The sequence below is a fragment of the Centropristis striata genome, chromosome 15, assembly GCF_030273125.1.
Source record: "Centropristis striata isolate RG_2023a ecotype Rhode Island chromosome 15, C.striata_1.0, whole genome shotgun sequence".
Taxonomy (NCBI): domain Eukaryota; kingdom Metazoa; phylum Chordata; class Actinopteri; order Perciformes; family Serranidae; genus Centropristis; species Centropristis striata.
The window spans coordinates 18,074,566-18,092,739 of record NC_081531.1 but is presented as its reverse complement, the minus strand read 5'-3'; the positions used below and the strand labels follow the sequence as shown (position 1 = coordinate 18,092,739).

Here is an 18,174-nt window from a genome sequence, read left to right as displayed (position 1 = left end):
CAACTATAACATATGTTTGCAAAGTGTGTCCAAGTTTTTACTTCACACTGGATAAACGCTTTTTATCTTCCATTTGAACTTGACTTAGTTAACAGTTTTCCCTCCTCCACTTTGGCTCGGTTGATGCAACCAAACATAGTGACAGTCTTACAAAACAACAGTTTGCACAACGCTGCATCACAGGAAATACAAGTAAAATGTAACGACAGCAGCCTGTCTCACCCACTCACACACACACACACACACAGACACACCAAGGATCAGACAAACACTGTATATGCATTATATATCTCTATCCAACAGTGCGTTACAGTTAGTTTACTTCCGTTTTGTGACATCAAGTCAAACAACTAGCAAATTTAATTCCAAAGTGCAGATACAGTATTCAAGGCCGAAAATCTCAATGACAATAACGAACAAGTGGCATGAATTGTATTTCCACATCTTTGCAGGAAAAAATTTTGAGTGACAAAATGGTCCACAGAGAAAAGAAGGCTTGAAAGAGAGTTTTGAACGGGGACAAAATAATTTTACAGGACAGTCACTTTTTAAGTGCAAATTTGATCATCATAGATTAAAATGTATTCCCAAAAAAACATGTTTCGGTTCAGTCCATCGACAGAGAAACAAAGCTTCGACCCTTACCAGGCAGTTTATGATCTAAAACGGATAGTTTATATTTTTTAAATTGTGGTTAGATGAGGTTCCCATCAAGAGTCAGTCCATTACAGACAATCAGTGGCGGTCTGCACAACTTATTTTAGCAACCTTAAAAAAAATCAATATCAGTATTTTTGTAATTTAGAAAAGCTTATTGGATGAATGGGAAGTATTTTTAATATCTTAGCTGTAACGTAAAAAAAAAAATGATATAGAAAACAATGTAATGTTTGTCCTGAGTCTGGTGCCAGAAGAAAGATTGTGATGTTGTAACCTAAATAAAAAGTGGTTATCTTCTGTACAGTGGCCCTTTTAGGACATTTCAGGTTGTGCTAACATGGCTACAAGTAACATGCTAAAGGGACAGTTCACCTAAAGTTCAAAAATACATATTTTTTTCTCTTACCTAAAGTGCTATTTATCAATCTACATAGTTTTGGTGTAGGAGATATCATCCATTGACATGTTCGACAAAAAAAAAATACATTTGAAAAACTCAACAGCAACATCTCTTTCCAGAAACGCAAGATAATCCACAGTTCTTGTTGTGGGTACTTTCATGTAGGAACTATAATAGCCTGGCTTGTTTGTTTTTTCAATCAATGAACACACCAGATGTACTTGAATTAAAATAGCAATATCAGACGTGGGCAGCTGTAGCATGTTAACGACATGTAGCATTCATGTTAGCATCTACACATGCTAACACTTAGTAAGTCAGCATGTGCATATTTGTCATGTTTTGTTGCAGTTTCCTGTGATAAACTTGTTGGTGTTTTAACCGGCAGGGGCACTTGAAGAAAAATCAGATTAAACAAAGTCAGTAGCATTCATTTTGTGTAGAACACAGTGTCTTTACGAAGTTGCATGGCAAGCATCCAATGATTGTTGAGATTTTTCTGACCAAAATGGTGAACTGACGGACAGTTTTAGAGCCTCGTAGTTAGCATGGCTACAAGTTTCACCTCTCTTCAAGTTTAATGCCGGTAAAATGTTGTGATGAATCTGATTTATACTCAGAAGGTTGAGAGGTACTCATACTGTTAGACATTAAACCAAAGTTAACAAAAAGGAAATTATCTGATACATAAAGAGGTAGTCCAAAACACCTTCAACACGAACAAATGTAGCATTTAGTGGCACAAAAAGAGTCTGAATCAGGTTTTTGTCTTTGAATACATTCAAGTGCTCGATTTGTATTCGTCTACCTGCATTAGTTTGTGACATCATAAAGGCGTTCCTTTTGAAACAAGTCTTTTCCAATTGTAATGTCACCTCCAACCTGATTGGGTCTTTAGTTAAGGCTCTGGTTTCCAGTATCTTTAGTCAGCACTTCCAGTCTGCAGTAGGTCATCCTCATCTTCGTCTTTGGCGCAGCTTCTTTGCTGGCTGGTGTTTTTTGAAGTTGATAAGGCAGTCGGTGGCCTCTGAGATTGGAGTGAAGGATCTGATGGGAGAGTTACTGATCCTGAGTACTGAATTGCTGCCCCCTTCCTCCTCTTCATCATCATCCAGCAGTTCAATAACATCTCTAAAAGTAAAAAATTACACAACACAAACCCAGGCTCATTAAAACAGAAAACAGTGGTCCAAACTGGAATAAGATTATTTTACTGGTAATTAAGAATATCCTTCAAATGGTGTTTCCATCTTACCTTTTAATTATTTTAAAGTAAATGCATTTTATTTTAAGGCCTATACTGTGAAATCAGAAGTCTTGATTAAAGCATTTGTGGTTTAATTTTTTCTCCAATTAGATTTCCTGCAGCTAGACTGAAACAATATGCACATTTTTCTGAGAGGATGTAATTTTTTAACAGTCGATGTTTCAGTTCAGAAAAAGATGACTGCCATTAACCTCGCTGCATGTTATTCACAAAACTGGACTTAGCAGCCCTAAATCACTCGATTATTACAGTACAGTATTACAGTAAAATGTCAAAAACAACTCAATGCTAATCACAACATCCCAGAGCCCAAACAGGTGTCTTTAAACTTCTGATCAGCGGGCAAGAAACTTCTTTACTCCAGTTTAAAATTTTGAAAATGTGTTATTAATCTGTTTTCAATCTACATTCATAGATATTTATAGGTAGCCCTAGGGGGATTTTGGATTGAAATGTTCACAAAGCATTGTAACTAAAATCATAATGAAACTGTATTTTTTAAGACATCTTTACCCTGGCTGGAGTTTGGATCCAGATGGCCCGGCCTCTGTGAACACAGAACAGCAGCAAGTCAGTACAAATATGAATGAACTAAAGCCTGACTGATGATTTTTACTGCTAAAAAACAAAGTCTGCAGCAGAAAACAAGTCTGAATGTAGATGGTGTACTGATCATGTGGAAAGGGCTCATGAGGTGGAAGTCTTACCTGTAAATCAAAAAATGATAAGACCAGAATCTGAACATTCTTAATTTCAATTAAGATTAAAATTCCTTTATTAGCCCTACAATGGGGAAATTCAACCTCTGCATTTAACCCATCCTTTATAACAAACCAGTGAACACACAATGCTTAGCAGCAGTGGGCAGCACATTACTACTCTTAACTCTTAACTTTAACACTTATCTGCTCTACTCTACTGCCCTTACTTTTTAACTACACAATGTTTGACTTGTGCTTTTTATTATTTTATCTCTTTTTTTATCCTGCTGTATCATATTTTATCCTATTTATATTTTTATTTCCCTGTTTTAATTGACTGTTTTTAGTGTTTTCAATTGTGTCTTGCTGTTTTTAATGTGTATGTAAAGCACTTTGAATTACCTTGTGTTGAATTGTGCTATACAAATAAACTTGCCTTGCCTTGCCTTACTACGCGGCCAGATTACCAACAAACACATGGATGATTTACTGAGGCGACAGACACTCCTCTGCATTGTATTCATAACAGCTTTAGAAAAACGATGAGCATAGTAAACTTTATACCTGCTGAACTTTAGCATGTTAAATCTCTACTCCAAGTATATCTGTGCGTCTTCGCAGAGCAAACATTATGATTACAACTTTTAGTCAGTTCAAACATTAAAAGTTTTCAACTCACCTGAATCTCTGCTCTCCGTTTGCTCCAGAGCTGACAGGAGATTTCCCTTCTGAAAGGTCAGCAATATTTAAAAAAATGTCAATCAACAAAACAGATCACATCTTAAACATCCAAAAATAAACGTGAAAAGGTTTTAATGGCATGGTATTGCATTACCAAGTGTACAATTCATTCTCATCCTTGTGTCAGTAGATTTAAATCAGATATAAACCTCACATGTGCACATTTATTGGTGTATTATTGAGTGTGCGTGAGTCTTACTCCTGCAGTCTTCTGTGCCTTCAGTTGGAGGCAGAGCTCCGTGTGTAGGCCGTAGTCACTCAGAGGAACAGCTTTCTGACAGATGTAACATTTCTCTTCATTCCTGTGGAAAATAAAACTGTTAAAAAAATGTTTTTTCTCAAACAAAGCCTGTCAGAAAATGCGGATCTGTCCCTGTGAAATGTGACAGATCATACCTACTTACTTGCCAGCGTTAGAGGTTTCGAGAGCCTCTTCGGCAGCCGTCTCTGCCCTCCTTGTTCTCTTCCTACGTTGCTTCAATGACACTATAAAGTGGAGAGGAAGGAGTCAATTTAAACCACCAACATAACACTGACATTATATTTTTAAAAAGACACTGAAAGATGTCAAATTCTGGCATAAAAACATTTCCTTTTCATTCAAATTTGCAGTTTGCATCGACTCTAAATGTTCAAAATTACAGAGAAAAAGAAGTTGATGTTGTGGTTAATGTTATGAATGCTTGAAAATGATTTGTAGAAATTCTAAGAATCTTTCTGCTTCCCATAACCCTAACCCTCACCAATCAGTTCACCACAGATTCGGATATGTTCGGCTATGGCATTGACTGCTTATCTCGTTCTTAAAGCATATTAAAAAATCAATATGGACATCTTTACAAGGGTAAAGAAGTTAATCTTCATTGGAGGAGGACTTTAAACAAAATTAAGTTTCTGTCACCTTGTAAGCGGCTGTTCTCAGGCCTCCTCTCGTCCAGGACGGCCACCTCCCCGTCACAGTACGCAGCATGCACCTCGATCTTTGTCACGGGGAAGGACCCTTGACAGATGGGACAGTCCACTCTGGTTTCAGGACTCTGAGGGTTAGCGTTTGGTTCCAGTTCAGGAGACTTAGACCTTTGAAGCCTTTGAACTTTTATCACCTCCACATCTGGATCCCCCCCGTCCTCCTCCATGTCCTCTTTTCTAATATGTTGTCCTCCAATTTCACTGCTTCTTACAGGGGTTCCCCTTATCTTTGTGTCCACTGAAAACACACAACATAACACATAAACTTATTTTTTAAATTATTCCCTGATGATCATTTCTACAACTTCATACCTTAAACAACCAGACTGTTGAAATCTGTGTCAGAACAGACGCAAACTTCAAATGTGGTTCTTTGTTCTATTTGTTAAGTGTGCAGCCTTACCGTCCAACTCTACGTCCACCTCTACGTCCACCTCCATCTCCTCCTCTTCCTCCTCCTTCAGCTCATCCCTGGCTTGAGAATCATCTTGGAGAATCATCTCCACCTCTGGCAGCTCTGGACTCTTTTTATAGTCAGACTGAAATCCAAGCTGGAGAAAATGTCAAAATAAAAGGAAAAAATTATAAATTAATTGCAATTTATGGGAGATTTATTCTATGGATCATTCCATACCAACTCACACAGACTTCACAGTTCATGTCATGGATTTTCTTAAAAATTAAAATCATATGAAAACCTGAATTCATGTGACCTTGATAAATAAAGCTCTACTCCAAAATACAAAAAAACAAAACTTTACATTTTAAGGCTTCTGAATGATTCAAATCTAAACATGTCATTTATGTTTCAGTGTTTGCCTCTTTTTCTTTTTTAATGCCACAATATTTGGGAACTAGTGGGAACTAATGAAATAAAGCCGAGAAAAGTCATTAGTAAAATTCCCAGATACATTTTCAAATATAATTTAACAATCTCCAATTTTATGATATTCATGATCTACTGTATTGTACAACTCACTGAGTATTTACACTCACCGTTGCTCCAGTGTCAGTCTCCAGCATCAGATCTTGCGTCCTGTCATCATCATAGTTGCTCAGTTGGGTTTCTGTTGTTAAAAACTAGAGTTATTAGAGCCTATTATGCAAGTAAAATGTAACCATAGAAAAGGTGAGAATTTAAAATACAAAACAAGTACTGTAATACCAGTCTGGAGAAAATGGGCAGCTTTAGTACCTGGACAAACCTCACAGTCATCAGTATCAACCTGTCCCTCTTCTTTTCCCTCCTTTTCTTCCTCTTTGCTCTCTCTTCCCTCCTCTTCATCTTCATCCTTCTTGTATTCGTCCTCCTCCTCTGTGTCAGCATCACACAGTCTCTTGCCTTTCAGTCTGAGGCCACGTCTAAAGATGTATTGAAATAAATAAACAGTAGTCATCAGCTCAGATGCAGCTCAGACCAAGACAGAATAATGCTACTTTGGACATTTATGGCACACATTTTGGCAAGGATCTGATCCCCCCCCCTGATTTTTTAAAGTTTAACCTTTAAAAAGTCTAAAACAAACTACGATATGTAGCCAAAATACACTCAGACTCTACGCGACAAATATGCCCCACAGCCAATACAGCAAAAAATCATGCATTTCATTATATCGGGCATATGGTATTTTCCACCAGATTGAGCCAATTTCACACATGTCATTTTTCATCATTGTGGACCATTATTATTACCACCATATCTGCGTAAAAAAATGGAAAAGCTAAAGCAGATAGATAAACAACATCCAAAAAGATTAAAGACAAAACTTCAAGTTTACTGGGACCAACTACAACCACCAGATCTAAGAAAATTAATTCTGTAAGTTCTTTAAAGTTCAATGTACTCTACATTGATCTAACATTCATTCAGGTGCCCCAACAGCTTGGATACTGCGCCTTATAATGGTAGGGAAATCCCTGATCTGGGTTTACAGCTGTCAAAATTTGAAAAAAACTTTTTGTTGTTGTCTACATTTAGTTAACTTCTGAAAAATAAACTGCTGCTTGAATCTAACCAACTCAGCAGTCAAGTTTGTACATAAGTCATATTTACTCATTTGTTATTATTATTATTCATTAGTGACATCTAGTGGCGCAAAGCCTGTGCTGTTTCAGCTGACAAAGCATGTGCTGTACAGAAAGTATGTGTACAAGGCCAGAGGAGAATAACAGAACATTCTGATAAGTTCAGAACATAACATCACTTTGCCTTAATACAGCCTTTAAAACCTTGAAAAGACAACAAGAATGCCATATTAAGATATCACGATGATGTCTCTTCTTAATATTTTTTAACCCTTGACTGTGCCTTGTCTTAATCCTCTGTTTGTCCTGTATATACACATAATTTAGAATAAAGTTGAACTGAACTGAATAATATTATGTCACAATATTGTTATTAGTTTACTGCCTGGCCCCTGCACACTGTCTACTGATTCTGTAGTTTGTTGAAACTGAACAATTATGCAATTAAAATGCCAGTATGCAAAATATAATCACTAAATTTGTCAGTGTAGTCTTGATTGTCAGTATTTACCAGAAAGCAACAGCAGAAACACAATGGATAAAAAATTAAATTATGGATAAGGCATAAACATCCTTTTTATATTTATCTTTCATATTTTGCATTAATTTTCCTAATTGTCGACAGCCCAGCCCTAACCCTTTTGTTTGTTTGTTTGTTTGTTTGTTTGAGACTGTGTGACCGTGAAGGCTAACAGTATTTTAATAAGACAGTTTTCTCGTCTCATGTTAAAGCTCTTGTGTGTTTTACCTTCGAGGAATGAGCTGTTGAGATAATTCAGCAGGCGGCTCAGGTGAAGGAGATTTCTAGGAGAAAAACAGAACAAATTGGTTGAAACATCAGACAGTGATGCCATATTTCACTTTCAAGGTGAGAAAAATTGTATGTCAACAACGCACAATCCTTTTTGTGTGGATGTTTAGGATAAAATATTTAAAAAGGATTAAGTTACTACTACTTTTAGTTATTACTTGGTAGTTTACGATAATCAGGCTTCTCTTCACTGGCTGCTGGTGAACTATTACAGAGTAGCTAAGTGTATTTACTCCACTACTGCACATAAAAGTATAATTTTGATGCACTTTATATTTCAACTGAACTACATTTCTTTTCAAGAGTCACTGTAAAATGAACGGGTATGCTGTGTGAGACGTATGTTTGATTAAGATCAAATCCAGCAAATAAACAACAAAATTTCATTAAAACACAAATAAGAGACAGTCATGTAGAAATCATGATGGTACCTCCGGTTGTGGCATGATGGGCTCTCCCCACTCAGCCTTCCTCAGCAGACCCCTCTGAGCCTGCTTCAGACTCTTCTCGTAAACCTCCATCTGAGCCACGATGACCTGACACGACATAACAGATGGATGGCCAGACAAAAAGATTAAAAAGTGAGAAAGATATAGAATCTATTTAATTCGATTGCTTTTTTGTTTTATTATCAATATGCTTAACAAAAGCAGAGAAGCAGAGAGGAAAACCAGGTTTTCATACAAGTGTAGCCTGAATTTAACTAAATTTGGAAAGAAAAGGTGAATTAATGTACTGTTATGTGAATGTTTTGATATTAATCTTGGAAACAAACAGTTGGTGGAGCTCCAGTCAGTGCCATTACACCACTCAGAAGAAGACGACGCAATGAGGTAACATGATTAAAAGTAATCGAGTTAATGCACAAACAAGGGAAAACCACATCGAAGACATGAAAGTATAACATTTATTTTTGTCATTTAAGTACCAGCATCATCATAAATGTGATGGGATTGAGGTGAGGTGAGTCTCATACCTCTCATCTCATCAAATAACTCACGCTGGATGTCTAGAAGCAACCTCAGTCTGATGACTTTTATTGATTATCATAGACTTGCTCTCATATCTTCCTTAACAAGATTATATCATTACATGTCTTATTTTGGCTGACCAACAGTCATAAGATGTTCCAGCTATGATTATATAAAACCCAGAAAAGCGGTAAATCTTCATATTTGAGAAGCTACAACCAGGAGTTGGGTGTTGATCATTAACCCAGAATATTTCATCAAAACTGTTTTGTTCTTATATCTGCGTTTAGTCTACATTATACCTCTATAAGTATTTATCATTTATAACAGAATTAAACAAATCTTCACCTGTGTGTATGTGTCTGGGTCCAGGCCTCGTGGACAGAAGGGAACCCCCCAGTAGTAGTGCACCGTTGATCCAGCTGCAGGCTCCCCAAGTGGGGCAGACGCCCTGCTGGCCGCTCCCTGACTGCTGCTGGGCTGTGGCTCTTGAACTGTGGTGGACAGCTGCTGTCTGCCGGTGGATGTAGAACAAGAAGAAGAAAGTCTCAGTGTGGAAGCATAGGGAGTGCAAAAACTGTCCTTCAACTATTTAAAAATAAAGTTATTTTTCATGTCAAAACATTTGACGGTGAATTCTTTTAGAACATTTTCTTGATTGCACTCGCATACTTTTACTTAAGTAACATTTTCATTGCAGAACATTTACTTGTACAAGTAAGAAGACTTTGTAAATAATGCAAGTAATCCTTTTCAATCATGGAACTGACAACTTGATGGGTATCATCACTCAGAAAAAGAAACAAAACGTGACTAAGACTGCTTGAAGAAAAAAACTCTCTTTGAGCCTTTTACAAGTATCAGTTTTATGTGCAATACAGAAACTCTCATCTAATGATGTTGCTGATGTTTTGTCTACCTGCAGTTCTGCCCTGGAGATGCTGCAGTCACGTGGTTTAGGGAGGCAGCCTCAGTGTCCACATGATGAACAGCTTTCTCCCCTGGAAAGACCGGACTGGGTGAGCCCCCCGGCTGCAAAAGATGGAGCGAGGAACAATGAGGACAGATTTTAAAAAATGTTCGACTTTCCTGAACAGCATTTTTCACCATACTTCTATAGCTAACATATTGAATTAACTAGATATGTATCAGATGTTGCATAATAATAAGTGCCAATATCGGAAATATGACTCTCAGCTCCAAGCTCATTGATTCCTCCTGAAGGTGGAATGGGATTGGCGAACAAAATCATCAGTTTTATTCCTGATTAAATAAATCGGAATGTTCTGCAGTCCAGTTTAATGGACCATTAAAATTTTTGCTTTCAACGTATTCTGATCTTGCATTATTCTGCATTCTCCAAAATTTGCATGTTTAAGTCTCCGTACCGTGACTTCTTCATCTTCATCAGACATGAGTAGCTTCATATCACTGGTCAGCTCTTCCTTGGCTGAGTTTTCCAATATTTCATTCTCCTCCTCTGCATTATCTAAAACCAGAGAAAACCCAGATATATTATACAGACTATTCCAGACTCCTGACATCAAAGTGTTCATGAAGATCAATTAGGAAAAGACACCTCCAGAGAACAGAGTGTGTGCTGTTTCACTTTACCTGACTTGTTAAACCTGGCATCTTGATTGTGATCAGTCTTTCTGTCCTATATTCAAAAGCAAAAAGAACAGAGTAAAAATTTTACATTTCAAAAATAAAATACTGCAAGAAAGGACTATCTTTTAATAAAGATTATGGAGCAAATAGAAACTGCATAATACTAATAATTACTGCATTTAAAGATTGGATTAGACAATACAAGAGCTGCAGCAATAACTCAACCAGTTGTTTCAGACTCTGCTGATGATCCAACAAGCACTTTGTTTGACACCGGAACTCACCTGCCTCGGACTCTGAAATGGATTCCTGGTCGGGGTTGAACTCCCTTCACTGTCTGAGCCTCTGAGCTCTGCAGCTGAAGCACTCACAGAGTGTTTCTGCTCACTGACAGTCTTTTGTTGTTGTCCACTCCTGCCAAACACTGGGCTTTTACAAAATTCATTATTCTCCAGGGTTTGTTCTTCGTCAGTCTCTGAAAATAAAGGACTTTTGCACGTTGCTGATCTGTCAAGGGGAGGCAGGGAGATTTTTGGGAAGATTGGGCTCCTAGGGTGGCAAGACGTGGACCTCACAGAGGAGCTTAAACTCTCTTGAGAGGAGGACATAAACCCTGAGCTACAGACACCAGCTTGGGGTTTGCAGGCACTTGGAGACATCTTGTGTTGAGTATTCCTGCCAAATACTGGACTTTTTAAATACTCAGGACTCTGCTCCGTTTGTTCATCATCTCCCTGATCAGTCTCTGAGAAGACAGGACTCTTGGACAACGTGAGTTTATTGGAACGTTTGGGGCTTTTGGGAAAAGTCGGGCTCTTTGCTGAAGTAGGCAAAGACTTTTCAATCGAGAGCGAACTGTCTTGAGAGCACACCACAAACCCCGAGGTTCTGCAGGTTTCCAGCAGGTCCTGGCTCAGCCGGGGGATGTGAACCTCGGCTATGCAGCCAGTAGAGGGGAAGACAGGGGACTTACGAAGCTGACAGTCGTCGATCTGGGTCGAGTCAGAGCTCTGATTTATTGTTGAGAGAAGACAAAAACATACATTGTCATTCATTAGTAGTCGTGTTTTTGTCCAACTGATGATTGCATGTCCAATATTCACTCTCTTTTCACTCTGATTCTGGTCTCCATCAACTCCTGAGGGAAGTATCTGCCTCTTTAGCTGCTAAATGCTGCTCTATGCTCACAGCTACTCTCTAACCGTGTCTGTGCTGTTAGCTGCAGAGCAGGTAGTGAACAGCGCACCTTAACCGTACTGTACGGAGTACCTTAGCAGGTAGTGTACAATGTTTTTTTCTCTGAAATTATTGGCACAAACCTGTGGTGAGTCCAGAGGCACTGAAAGACACACTGAGCTGCAGGTTGAAGCCGGAGAGTCGATTTTCTGAGTCTGTGACAGGTCTGGCATCTCCCGAAGAGGACTTCCTTCTTTCCTTTTGAGCTTTTTATTCCTGTGATTACATTCATCTCCAGTTCCTTTTGCTCCTAGGAATACAACACAGCATGTTTTCAAATTAATTTCAATCTCAGCTGTTAGATTGTATCACAAGAGTTGGTCTGATTAAATGCTGAAATAATATATTTTGATATACATTTTCCTTTCTTACTTGTTAGTGTTGGTGCAGAATGAAACTTACTATTATGGATATTTAAATACATAACCTACTCACCTCGGTTCAGGTGTTTCTCTGGTGCGCAGACGTCCTCTGGTGCTCCCTGATCGATGGCAGACAACGCCTTCCCGTTTGAGTATATGAGTTTCCGTCGTGAGCAGAGCCTGAGTGATGCTTCAGCATTGGTGAGCAGGCTCTGACTTTGGTTGGGTGGGCACGGTTGTGTCTGGCTGACCATCTACGAGAGAAAAAGGGTATTCTCCACACTTTTGGAAATGACATGTCACTTTATTATACTGTCTATTTATCCTGATTATACTTTACAGTGTTTATTGTAACATAAGATATTTGTCTTTTTCCAACAAAAATCAAGTGTGTCATCTAATCTGGATGACTGCAAGTGTGCAGCAAGGAACTGTAGCTGTATAAACAATACAATATTAGAACTACTTAAGGACTAGTAGTTTGCAGAATTGATAAGTGTTACTGTGTTTATGGCAAATTTACCCTTTCCCTACCTTTCATTCATCTGCATCCACACAAGGCTAAGTTATGCCTAGTTATTATGTATAGTGCCAAAGCCTGTAAATCTGTGGTTATACAGAAAGGTGTTTTCTCTTTCCCTATGTATGTAAATGGGTTGCACAAAAATAATAGAAACAGTTTAACACAAAACAATTCTGCATTCTCCAAAATTTGCATATAGTTAAACACCTCCTTCAAGCATTTTTAGCAAAAAGTGAACATCCTGAATGGAGGACTTAAAACAACTTCTGTGTGCTCACACTCTCTTGGATGGCTTTCAACATGGCCTCTTCCTCTTGCTGCACTCTGAGCGCAGTGACACTGGCTTCCTGTTCACTCAGACGCAGAGCCAAGTCCATCATCTCCTCCTCTGTCATCTCTGAGAACAGAGACAAGGTTATTTAGTCGAAAGTGAAGAAATTCCTGCCTCATACACTGACCTTAAATTTGACTGATTTTAGTTATTTAATTAGTACAGATATATGGCTTTTAGACTTTACTTTTGTCCATTTACTTAACACTCTGGATGGCGATAATAACTTAGCTTCTCAAAAAGAGTTACAGTAGCTCATATAAATAATGTTGTACACAATAATGTGAAAAAAAACTGATCACATTTTATTAAATACAGTACCCTTTCTGGTCATCTACAAGCAGAAGGATGCCACCATCACAATAAAATATTTGGCATACAATCTCACATATAGTGATGGTGTGACACATGAAACTTGCCGAGACAGCAATACGGTGACCTGTGGTTTTTTCATGTAGGTTCTTAATCATTTCTTGTTAAATTTACTTTATTTCTCTTCTTATCCAAAGGTTAAACAAGGTTTGCCATGCATTATTTAGAAACAAAAAAACAAAGTTAAAGTGTCCATGTTTTGTTAGTATTTGCCATGTTATGTACCTTTGGGTTTGGACTTGTTTTCCCTCTCTCTCTTGCGTGTTTGTCTTACTGATGAGAGCTTGTCCTGGAAGAACAAACAAAGAGTCAAAGTTCTGAAAAACACTGACTAACCCCTGAGCCATACTTGCTGAAGTACTTTAGAATATGACACAGCTTCAGTGATACTGCATGTAGACATATCAACTTAAATGTATCTCTACTTGATTCTGGCTAATGTTCCATCTTTACATTGTTGTTTTGTTCATCGAGAGCTTCGTCCTCCTCTGTGTTTTCATCAATCTGTTGGCTTCCAGAGGGAACATTACTTGCATCCTTGAATATTTGCTTCCTCAGAGGCATGCTGCTCTGCTCCTGAGAAACTACAGAGACACAAAAAAGCTTCATCTGAAAACTGTACAAAGACATCATATTTAATGCTTTACACTGTCAACTTCTTGGATTTTTGTAAATACAGTCAACGGCCACTACATTAGGTCTCCTTCCTGACACCCTTAGGGCACCACAGTCTATAGAAACTTTTAAAAAAGGACTAAAAACTTTCCTTTTTAGCAAAACTTTGGTTCCTCCCTACTAGATGATTTTTAGATTATGTATGTATGTATGCATGTATACTTTTTCTTCTGTTTTTAGCTGTTTTATCCTTTTTAATCCTTTTTATGGTTTTAACCTGTAGCACTTTGAGATTTCTTTTAATGTAAAGTGCATTATAAATAAAATGTATTATTATTAGGTTAGGCATTCGGTTTGCAACTACTTGTTAACACAAATATCTAATCAGCCAATCACATGACAGCAACTCAATGCATTTAGGCATGTAGACATGGTGAAGATGACCGACCTGCTGAAGTGCAAAGTGAGCATCAGAAAGGTGATTTAAGTGACTTTGAACGTGCTATGGTTGTTTGTGACAGATGGGCTGGTCTGAGTATTTCACAAACTGTTGATCTACTGGGATTTTCACACGTAACCATCTCTAGGGTTTACAGAGAATGGTCCGAAAAAGAGGAAATATCCAATGAGGAGCAGTTCTCTGGGCCATATTCAATCAATCAATCAATATTCTTTATTTAACCACTTAAAAAAGTGAAAAGGAAGGAAATCAGTGCCGCTGTCAGCAGAGTAGCAGACCATTAAACTTGGGGGAATAGCCAAAGGTTGGAATAGCGTATTTCATTTATACATTGTGAAAAATAAAGCCTAATAATGTATATAATATCCAAATATTGATGTTATTATTATGATGGAGAGATATTATTCACCTCTTTACATTTACTAAGAGTTATGTCCCAGTCAGAGGAGCGTGTGGCAGCGCTGATTGGAAATGTTTCTGTCCGGTCAGAACCGCTGGTGAAGGAGACGCTGACGCTCCGGTGTCCGAGCCAGATAACGGTAAATAACAGAAGACAACAACATTTACTATCCTCGGCTAGTATTCTGATCAAAGAATTTCACGATCGCAGGGTGTATATTAAATTTTAATGATGTTTTAATGATAAATGATGTAGTCTAAACATGTTTTGCTTTGTCACCGTTAAAAAACAAAACACGGCAGAGCTTTATCAGCTCCAGGCATCAATACAATAGTCTAAAATCAATTCTCCGACTCCCGTGTGGACTTCACGCTGACTCAGAATTGCGTACACGAGCTGAGAGCAGACGTGAGATCTGATCGTACCCTCCGCTAACATCCAAATTGATAAATGCCGAGGCTTGCGTAGAAATGATCTTACGCCCACTTTACGCTCACTTTCTGAGGTACGCTCGTTTGATAAATGAGGGCCACTGCGTCTTCAGTTTTGAAAGGAGCTGATGGTTTACCTGTTTTGATTTATCCTTATTCAATAAAGGAACATAATGTTACACTTTGGTGTGTGTATGTGTGTGTATTTTTTCTCTCCAGTTTCTTAAATGATGTGTTTTTTTATACAACGGAGTATTAGGGCCACACTGAGGAAGAAGAAAAGTCATACATTCATGAGACTGGTTCTTTCTGTGGAAAAGATGTATTTTCTTGCATTCTTTTTAAAGTCCTGATACTTATGACAATGTGATGCTGATGTGCCAAAATATTAAGTATCTCCTTGTTTGTAAAAACCTCCATTCCATGTTCCATGAAATGCTCCACTGCCCTCATTTTAACAATTGTCCTCCTCTAAAACAACAAGTTACAATATTATGACTTTATTCTCATAAATGTATGGCTTTATTCTCAAAGTCTGTGATTTTTTTTCTTCTCTGTGGGAAACTGTAAATTGCAACATCATCTAAAATCATAATTTATCCAAAATGATTGAAACGAATGATCACAAACGTTTAAATAATGACAGTGGGTCTAGTTCTATGTGATAACAATGTCTACAGGGCAGTGGAATAACTATTGTTTTCCATTTGTGGTGACTGCTGACTGAGATAAGGCATGAGATTAAATAGATCCTGGAACTTTGCCTGGTCTGGAGCAGGCTAGCTCCATAGAATAAATCTGCCCCCTATCCTGCTTTTGTGCAACCGGATCACGGATAAATTAAGCCAGGATAACCAACATATCCTGGCTTAATCCCTTATCCTAGTTTTGTGCAATGGGCCCCTGGCCTCAAACAAATCCAAAGCAAATTAATACTACAGTGTCCAAAAAATAAGCTCCAGAAATCTCAGACTGGGAAAATAAAGAAAAACTTGCAAAACATCCCAGATTCAAACCCAATTTTCATAAAATACAAGAAATATGACGACTTAAAACATTAAAACTCAGACCTCCCAAATAGCTGGGGTGGCTGCCAGTTTCTTGGATAACAGTGCACCTTGAAGTAGGTAAAGTTGTACAAGATCAGACTCAGGTATAAACTATGTGTGCAGCAGATTGAATCACAGCTTCAATAATGCGGTTTCAGACTATACGTGTTTAACTCTATGGAGTCTTGGGCCGTTTTGTCCATTTTTTAATCCTTTACATGTCTTTTCGTGTCTTTTTTAGTTATTTTGTCTCATTTTTTGGTCATTTTGTATCTTCTGTGTTGTTGTTTTTTGGTCATTTTGTCTTCTCATTTTGTGTCTTTTGTAGTCATTTTGTGTGTTTTTTGGCCATTTAGTGTTTTTTGTAGTCATTTTGTGTGTTTTTTTTGGTCATTTTGTGTCTGGTTTTAGTCATTTTGTGTCTTTTTTAGTCCTTTAGTCCAACATAAAATGTGATTTTGAATCTTTTTTTACTTTCAAAACACTGTCATTCTCAATAAAGAATTTTAAATGTTGCAAATGTTACCAAAGGTTGCAAATATAACACATAACTTCACCCTGTTAAAATAATCGCCCAACTCATTTAGATCTGCAGGAAACACAAAAAACGTCACCAAAAGCGTAACATATGACATTTATTGATCATTTTTTTGAACATGCCTTTGTGACTTAAGCAAGATATGGTAAAACTTTATTTTGAAGGTGTCTACATAAGAGTCACACAAGCCTGTCAGAAACATGACAAGTATCATGAGCATTAATGTTACTTCAAAGTGTCATTAATGTTACTTCAAAGTGTCATTAATGTTCATGACACATCCCATGTCATTTTATGACACGCTCATGTCACTCTTATGTAGACACCTTGGAGTAAAGTGTTACCAATATTAGTGTCAACAATAAAACACTGATAAACTAAACTGATAATTTCTGATAACTTCTTGATAAAATCTCCCTCTAGCTCTTCTTTGCTGGGTTCTTATCTGATGCCTATGAATGTGGCGAAATGTCAAAGAAGTGATGATCTTAAAGGGGTAAAATCACATGATCTGATCAACTGAGGATGTAGGAGATTTTACCATAGGTGGCCGGCGTCATGGGGAGATGATTTAGGGAAAAAAAACAATTTTGACAAAAAACGACGTCGGCGATTATTTTAACAGTGTGACGATAAGAGAGTTACATCCAGTTCTATCATTTGATACAAAATATATTTGACCTTGTCTCCAGTTTTACTTGGTATATCGCGATTGGCGCTTTTGGTGACTCCAGAGGGTTAACACACTGAACTGCAGCTAAGCTAATAACAAAGTGGCCTCGTCGCCCAGTCTGAGCAGCAGTTACCTGTTCTACCTGGTGATGAGGAGTGTCCTCTTCTTCCTCTCATCAGTCCGGCGGGTTGGTGTGTAACCTGTGAGTGTAAACAATGAGAACCCAGAAGTGACTGTGAGCAGATTCATTCATACACTACTCGATACAGCTCATATTTACTGGCTCATTCCCCGCAAATATGTTCCGTTAAAGTTAGCTTACACAGCGCGACAGGATGGGTTGGTAAGGAGACAAACTGATCACACCAGACCTAAAAACTGCAAATAAAGTTAATAATTTCGATTGTTTTTTTAAATAACCATAACGTTGAAGAACACTATAATTTGTTGTGTGTTTATGTGTTCAACAGCTATACCATAAAGCAATAAACCAAACAATATGCACCGTAAAAACACTCACTTCAGAGTTTCCCTCTGTTTCGCGGCGCCATGTTTGTTTCTTTTTATCACGTGACTATTGCGTCTGTCATGGTGCTTTCAGGGACTGTTGGTCAACTGTTTTTGAACCGTGAAAAGTAGAAAGATAGAAAATAAGTGACAAGATATTACTTTATAAGTCCCGCAATGGGAAATGTTCAGTGTTACTGCAGAGAAAAAAGTGTATCAAAAATAGAAAGAAGCATCAATAAAATAAATAAACACAAACAAGCAATATTAACAAGAACTATACAAGTATTAAAAATGTATTTGTATAAAGATTTACAAACGTAAAATATGCAGACCAAAAATAAATAAAATATTGTAATAAATGTACAATAAATTGTAATAAATAAAGGTGTAAGGTGAGGTTAAATGTGCTGGCATGATTAAAAGACAGATAGATAGACAGGAGAAGGGGTTTATTAACCTAAAGAAACGCCTTTTTACACCGTGTAAGTGTAAGTGTACCTTAGTAGAGCACTTCAAAT

At 37.7% G+C, this 18,174-nt stretch overlaps 1 protein-coding gene across 4 annotated transcripts; it reads right to left on the bottom strand.

Annotated features, from left to right (window-relative positions):
• Positions 1-1,630: 1,630 nt before the first annotated feature.
• uimc1 (ubiquitin interaction motif containing 1) lies at positions 1,631-17,689 on the bottom strand. 4 transcript variants are annotated; one of them, XM_059352214.1, is made up of 24 exons: positions 17,667-17,689; positions 17,469-17,524; positions 17,280-17,346; positions 13,434-13,564; positions 13,206-13,269; positions 12,556-12,674; positions 11,828-12,008; positions 11,476-11,642; positions 10,441-11,166; positions 10,160-10,205; positions 9,934-10,034; positions 9,465-9,577; positions 8,894-9,059; positions 8,006-8,110; positions 7,512-7,567; positions 5,934-6,100; positions 5,735-5,805; positions 5,142-5,289; positions 4,671-4,976; positions 4,174-4,255; positions 3,969-4,071; positions 3,708-3,756; positions 2,841-2,874; positions 1,631-2,191 (listed from the first exon to the last, which is right to left on the bottom strand). In XM_059352214.1, exons 3-24 carry the CDS (start codon positions 17,320-17,322, stop codon positions 2,017-2,019), a joined length of 3,153 nt encoding a protein of 1,050 aa, XP_059208197.1. In that variant the 5' UTR covers positions 17,323-17,346; positions 17,469-17,524; positions 17,667-17,689; the 3' UTR covers positions 1,631-2,016. The 4 variants fall into 4 exon arrangements, with proteins under 4 accessions (XP_059208197.1, XP_059208196.1, XP_059208198.1 ...); XM_059352213.1 differs by lacking the exon at positions 17,667-17,689 and having other exon boundaries at positions 17,469-17,635; XM_059352215.1 differs by lacking the exon at positions 17,667-17,689 and having other exon boundaries at positions 17,289-17,346; positions 17,469-17,635.
• Positions 17,690-18,174: the final 485 nt, after the last annotated feature.

Coding starts and splice junctions, on each gene's coding strand:
- uimc1 (XM_059352214.1), bottom strand. CDS start 17,322: ATGAGAGGAAGAAGAGGACACTCCTCATCACCAGGTAGAACAG. Junction 12,009..12,555: donor TGAAAGCCATCCAAGAGAGT/GTGAGCACACAG, acceptor TTTCTCTCGTAG/ATGGTCAGCCAGACACAACC. Junction 9,060..9,464: donor TCTCCAGGGCAGAACTGCAG/GTAGACAAAACA, acceptor ATCCACCGGCAG/ACAGCAGCTGTCCACCACAG.